The following is a 6,444-nucleotide window of genomic DNA, read 5'->3' as shown; positions in this document are numbered from 1 at the left end:
GCCTGAATTTTGCCTGAAACTCTCAGACTGAAGAAGTCTCTTGGAAGAGAGACGAAACGTTTCATTAAAGAAGAACCCGTCCAGAGGACCTATTCAATTTTTTTTCCTTTTGATTTTTTACCTGGATTACTGAGATGCATCGGGTTTAGAATATATTTTCTTGGTTCATGACAGACCYGGGCTGGCCCATAAATGAGYGTCGGCCCACTGGGCATTGCCCAGTACACCAGATGGCCAGTCCAGCCCCGTCACTGACTTACACTCCATGGTTCTACTGTGCTATCTTCTTTAATAAAAATTTAAGTCTTTGTGKCTTGCTCGATTAGTAATTTATGAATGGCTAAAGGCAGCTGAAGTAAAAGCTTTTCTTTGCAGCCATTTCATAGAATTGTTTTGTGAAGCATGTCTTTGTTTTTAATTTAGTTTTACACAAAACTGTTGTATTCTCATCTCCTTTTATCTATGAGCTCAGCAAGATATCTTTAGCAAACGGCATGAACAAATCACTTGCGCTCCTTGCCTGCTGGTCATCACCAGCACATGAGGACACATGCGAGGAAATCACAGCAGCTGAACAAAGGCCAGAGAAAAAACATACTCATAAACAGCCGGGACATGACATCCAGTCACATCCACAGCACCAACTCACACCGAGAATTGTCTCTAAAATCTGATTACATAAGTACTTGTTCAAGATTAGATAAACTTGTAAGGGCAAATGTAAGCCAAAGAAATCGGAAGCCTTTCTAGCTCTCACTGTTAGATAAAAATTTCTCTCTCATCCTCATTTCTTTTTTTCCCTTTTTCACCTGTTTTAAGTTTGCATCTTGATTATTGACTTTATCCTCTTTTTGTCACAGTGCGATGTACTTGTTTGGTGGCTTCAACAGCCTGCTGCTGAGTGACATCCTGATGTACACCTTGCCCAGTTGCTCAGCCTTTTCCAGCTCGGAGTCCTGCAGTCAAGCCGGGCCTGAGATTCACTGCATGTGGAACAGCACCCAGGGGAGCTGCCTGCCTTGGGAGAGTGGTAGTGTCGGTCTGGAACAACAGCAGGTCCCAGCCTACTGCAGCACAAGATCAAGTAGGTGATGTAAACTGTGGGAAAATGCTGCAGTTACACAGGTTTTCTTTTCTCAAAATGGGATGTCTGATAAGATACATCAATAGAAAATTCAAAGGTTCAAAACATTTGACCTTAAAATTACAAATTAAAACAAAATAATAATCTGAACAAAACAATTCTGACACTTTGTAGCTGAAAGGTGCTCTAACAAGGGTTTGAGGGTCAGGATAAACAAGGACTAACTGTAAAAATGTAACTAGTAATGAACTACTCATCTTTTTCAAAAAAATATATTTGTAAAGATATCCACAAATGTGGACAAAATTGTTGGTACCCCTCGTTAAATGAAAGAAAAACCCACAATGGTCACAAAAATAACTTGAATATGACAAAAGTAATAATAAATAAAAATTCTATAAAAATGAACAAATGAAAGTCAGACCTTGCTTTTCACCTATGCTTCAACAGAATTAAAAAAAAAATCAAACTCATGAAACGGGCCTGAACAGAAATGATGTTACCCTTAACTTAATATTTTGTTGCACAACCTTTTGAGGCAATCACTGCAATCAAACCATTCCTGTTACTGTCAATGAGACTTCTGCAGCTCTCATTTTAGTCCACTCCTCATGAGTAAACTGCTCCAGTTGTCTCGGGTTTGAAGGGTGCCTTTTCCAGACAGCATGTTTCAGCTCCTTCCAAAGATGCTCAGTAGGATTTAGGTCAGGGCTCATAGAAGCCCACTTCAGGATAGTCCAGTGTTTTCCTTTTAGCCATTCTTGGGTCTTTTAAGCTGTGTTTTGGGCCATTATCCTGTTGCAAGACCCATGACCTGCGACTCAGACCAAGCTTTTTGACACTGGGCARCACGTTTCCCTCTAGAAACCCTTGATAGTSTTGAGATTTCATTGTACCCTGCACAGATTCAAGACCTCCTGTGCCAGAYGCAGCAAAGCTGCCMCAGAACAACAGAGCCTCCTCCATGTTTCACAGTAGGGACAGTGTTGTTTTCTTAATATGCTTCATTTTTCCCTTTGTGAACATAGAGCTGATGTTGCCAAAAAGTTTCATTTTTATCTCATCTGTCTATAGAATAATTCTCCCAGAAGCTTTTTGACTTTTCAACCTGTAGTTTGGCAAATTCCAGTTGGGCTTTTTTATGATTTGGTGTCCTCCTTGATTGTTTCCCATTAAGTCCACTTTGGCTCAAACAATGATGGATGTTCTGATCTGACACTGATGTTCCTTGAGCTTGAAGTTCACCTTTACTCTAATTTAGGAGTTTTTCTGGTCTCTTTTGTTTCCCTTCKTATTATTCGTCTCTTTGATTTGTCATCAATTTTCCTCCTGAGGCCATGTCCAGAGAGGCTGGCTACAGTCCCATGGATCTTAAATTTCTGAATAATATGTRCAAMTGTAGTCACAGGAACATCAAGCTGCTTGGAGATGGTCTTATAACCTTTRCCTTTAACAWGCTTKTCTATAATTTTCTTTCTAATCTCCTGAAACAAMTCTTTCCTTCYCTTCCTCTGGTCCATGTTGAGTGTGGTCCACACCATGTCACCAAACAGCTCAGTGAGTATCTGCAGGCCTATACAGGCTCACTGACTGATTACAAGATTGTAGACACTTGTGATGATAATTACTGGACACAAAAAAATTAATGTGTCCCTTTGGTTATATTATTTTCAGGGGTACCATCATTTCTGTCCAGGCCCGTTTCATGAGTTTTTTTAAATTTTTTTCTAATTCTGTTAAAGCGTGGTTAAAAGCAAAGTCTGTCTTTCATTTGTTTAGTTTTATTTGTTATTACTTTTGTCACATTCAAGTTATTTCTGGGACCGTTGTGAGTTTTTCTTTCATTAAACGAGGGCTATCAACAATTTTGTCCATGTGTCACAGTCACACTTGTTGTATGACGCCCCTCCATTACTTTGCTTAGCTTTCATTGTATTTTTTATTAGTGTTAATATAATTTAAATGTCAAAAATAAGAGGAAAAAATAGAACGTGTGCTGACATTTCAGCTGAAGACTGTTGGCTCTTCGCACAGATTAGTCAGTCTTTAAATAGTCTCTGACTGTTCATAAATCACAGATGAAGCYGGTCACGTCAGACATAATTTAAGTGTTTTGAAATGAAGAAATTAAATAGAATTCAGAAATTAAGCAAACTAAAGTGGAGTGTGATGCAAAAAATGTGACAATTGTCTCACTTGTCATTTACAAACTGAAATGATTTAGCTCACTGATGATTCTCGTTGTGATTAACTATTTTATTTGAACTATGAAGTTGCTGTGCAACGTCCTCGATCTTCCCTCAGAAATAAATCGGTTGTTTAATCCTGCGAGAGGGCGGTCGCACACTATTGTCCTCATTTCGTCATATTATTTAGCTGCAACACAAGGGCTTACTTTGTTCATGTCGGCAGTTCCACCTCTGTTACGACCTCGCATCAGAGGCAGGTTGACTTTGACCCTCCTTGGTCCTTTCTGAAGTCAACCAACACTGCCAGAACGCATCGTGGTCCCAGATTGAAGTATCTTGTGAAAGAGTATTGTGTTTTTCATCTGTCTGAATTTTTTTATGTTCGCTTTACATTTATTAATTGTGTTTTTATAAAGATTGCAAAAAGAAATAAATGTTCTTCCAAACATTGCAGATCCTGAGACTGAGAAGTGCGACCAGTATACAGATTGCTACAGCTGCACTGCGAATACAAACAGCTGCCAGTGGTGTTCAGGCCAGTGTCTCTCTCTGGGAAGTAACTGTACTGCTGCCACGGTAAATAAAATTTCTTCTCTGCTGTTCACATAAAAGTCAGTGTTCAAAAAGCAATACACAATCTGAAATTCAGTCCTTTAGGAAGCCCTGCGGGAAGTGGATGCTGAAAGTAGAATATTTGTTTTAAGAGAAGATTGCAAGCTGAATAAAAATTGTACAGTTTTGTGGAAAAAATAAGGTAATTTTAAATTTTATGGCAGCAACACACCTGAAAATAATAGGGAAAGGTGTGATAAAATGCTGCAAAAGTAAGTGGTACAAATAAAACACAGCTGGAGGAGAATTTGCAGCTAATGAGGGCAGTTGGCAACAGGTTAATAAAAGAACTGGCTACGAAAAGAGAGAGGTTTAGAGAAGTGGAATCTCTCCAAAGTAAAGATGGGCATAACCTCTGCCCACCAGTCTGCAAAAAACTGCATCTAAAATCAGTGGAACAACTTCAGAATAATTTTTCCTCTCCTTAGAGGTGGGGCTGCTTGTTTTATAAAATATTGGTGGTTCTAGCTGTAATATAAAAGTAATTATTGATAAGGTAACCATGCTGTGGCTTCACCTGTCGCATTTTATTTTGAAGAAAGAAAAAGTAGCTTGCAAAGCTGTCGCACTGGTGCTACGTGATAAAAAAAAGAGTTGTCATCGTGTGTCTAATCACACACACATCTTTCTATCTTTGTGAGGACACCACACAGCGCTCACAGCCTCGCTCTGCACCGTCTATTTTTCCCCAAGTTTGGCGAGAGGTGGATATGGAGAGGTGCAAAAATAGCTCTCAACTTGATCTGGCCTTACTTAAATAAAAATGACTACATGCAGTGAAATTCTTGGAGGGGTGGGCCATCTTGGGGGCAGGGCTTGAATAATGGTAGGGGAAACGCTGGAGGTGTTGGTGCTAACCACTGAGTCGTTGTGCTGTTGTCTTCTTGAGGCTATGGCTGTGTCCAAAACGACAGGCCGGGTCCTCCGAAGGTCGAATTTGTCGGCTGCATACGTCACAGCGCCGTGACGAAGGACGTCCAAAACGGAAGACTCCTCCGATGCGGCCGACAAATACGTCCTTCTTTTTCCCCGAATCGAAGGACAGGTCCGATGGATCCTTCCCGGCCCAGCATATCCCATAATGCATTGCGGCCCGACCGGAGATTTTTTTAAGCTAGTAATGGCGGACGAAGCGAGAGAAAAGAATACATTTTAAATAAAAATATGGTGATTTAAAAATTAAAAAAAATTAGCGGTTGTAATTCTAATACTTTTATCATTTGTATRGACGTGTTTTTAAATATTATTTTTGTCATAAAAAACGCGAAATAAACATGAACCTACAGCGGGTCAATTAGTTCTTCAAATGATACCTTTAAGTTAATTTTATAGTTTTGTGATATTAATAATACTAATGTATTGATAATTTTCTAGTTTTGATTTAAGTTTGCTTGTTTAGCGTCGTCACAGTTGCTAGGTGACATGACGTACGCCGGGGTAAGGAGGGGAGGCTAGACCGTCCAAATTCACAGCCTCTTTTTTTCCGGTCTTCCCGGTCTACCAAGGACCCGGCCCGCCGAGACCGGGGAGTCTGGGTCCTCCGGAGGACCCGGCCTGTCGTTTTGGACACAGCATATAGCTTATTTAAATGGACCTGAGGCAAAGTGGAAAAAATGCTCTGTGGTCCGATGAATCAAAACTTTTAATTCTTCTTGGAAAACAAGGAGGCCACATCTTCAGTGCTAAAGAGGAGAGGGACAACCTATCCTGTTACCTGTGCACCGTTCAACAGGTTGCCTTGCTGATGGTATTGAGGTGCATAAGTGTCAATAGCGTAGGCAGCTTACAGATCAGTGCAGTAAAGTATATGCAGGTTTTAGAACATCATATGCTTCCATCCTTATAGCAAGTTTTTCAGGTGAGATCAAGCAAGACGATGTTAAACCTGATACTGCCCTCATTACAACAGCATGGCTTCTCAGTACAAGAGTCAGAGTGTTGAACTGGCCTGCTTGCAGTCCAGATCTTTCATCAACTGATTTATATTTAGTTCATCAGAAATGAAAAAAAAAAAAAAAAACATCCAGCAAATAAGACTGATGACTGTTGAACAGCTAGAACTCTACATCAGGCAAGAATAGGACATTTCCCTCCAAACACTCCAGCAGCTGGTCTCAGTTCCTACATGTTTACAGACTTTGTTTTAAAGAATAACTTTTTTACATTGTTTATCAGGTTGAGTTACCTCTGTGTTTTGAAAATTGCTATATGAATAAAGTGGAGATTTTGGAGATGTGCTGCTGCCATACAAGTCAAAAAGAATTCCCCCTCAAAAAATGCAACAACTAGTAGTTTAAACTGTTAATATGTTTAGTATGTTCCATTGTACAGAACATATTTTGTTATAAGAGTTTTTAATCAGTTCATTCTTTTTACATATTACACAATGTCCCAACCTTTTCAGAATTGGACTTGTATTTTTAAAGTGTAACTAACCYCTCCACTGACAAGGGACCATGACAGCTAGCTTAATTTGACAAGCTAGCATTTCTGAAAACAGGTCTAGTGTGCTCCAGATGCAAAAAACGTACTGAAAACAGCTTTTTATAAAAGTTACAC

At 39.6% G+C, this 6,444-nt stretch overlaps 1 protein-coding gene across 1 annotated transcript in view; it reads left to right on the top strand.

The window, feature by feature from the left end:
- The window catches only part of atrn (attractin), a 151,332-nt gene that overhangs the window by 49,008 nt on the left and 95,880 nt on the right, over positions 1–6,444 (top strand). The window contains exons 12-13 of the mRNA XM_014017075.1: positions 861–1,084; positions 3,728–3,849. Coding sequence (XP_013872529.1) covers positions 861–1,084; positions 3,728–3,849 — 346 coding nt within the window. The remainder of the gene's footprint in view (positions 1–860; positions 1,085–3,727; positions 3,850–6,444) is intronic.

The sequence above is a fragment of the Austrofundulus limnaeus genome, unplaced genomic scaffold, assembly GCF_001266775.1.
Source record: "Austrofundulus limnaeus strain Quisiro unplaced genomic scaffold, Austrofundulus_limnaeus-1.0 Scaffold160, whole genome shotgun sequence".
Lineage (NCBI taxonomy): Eukaryota > Metazoa > Chordata > Actinopteri > Cyprinodontiformes > Rivulidae > Austrofundulus > Austrofundulus limnaeus.
This window is presented reverse-complemented; position numbering and strand designations above follow the sequence as displayed.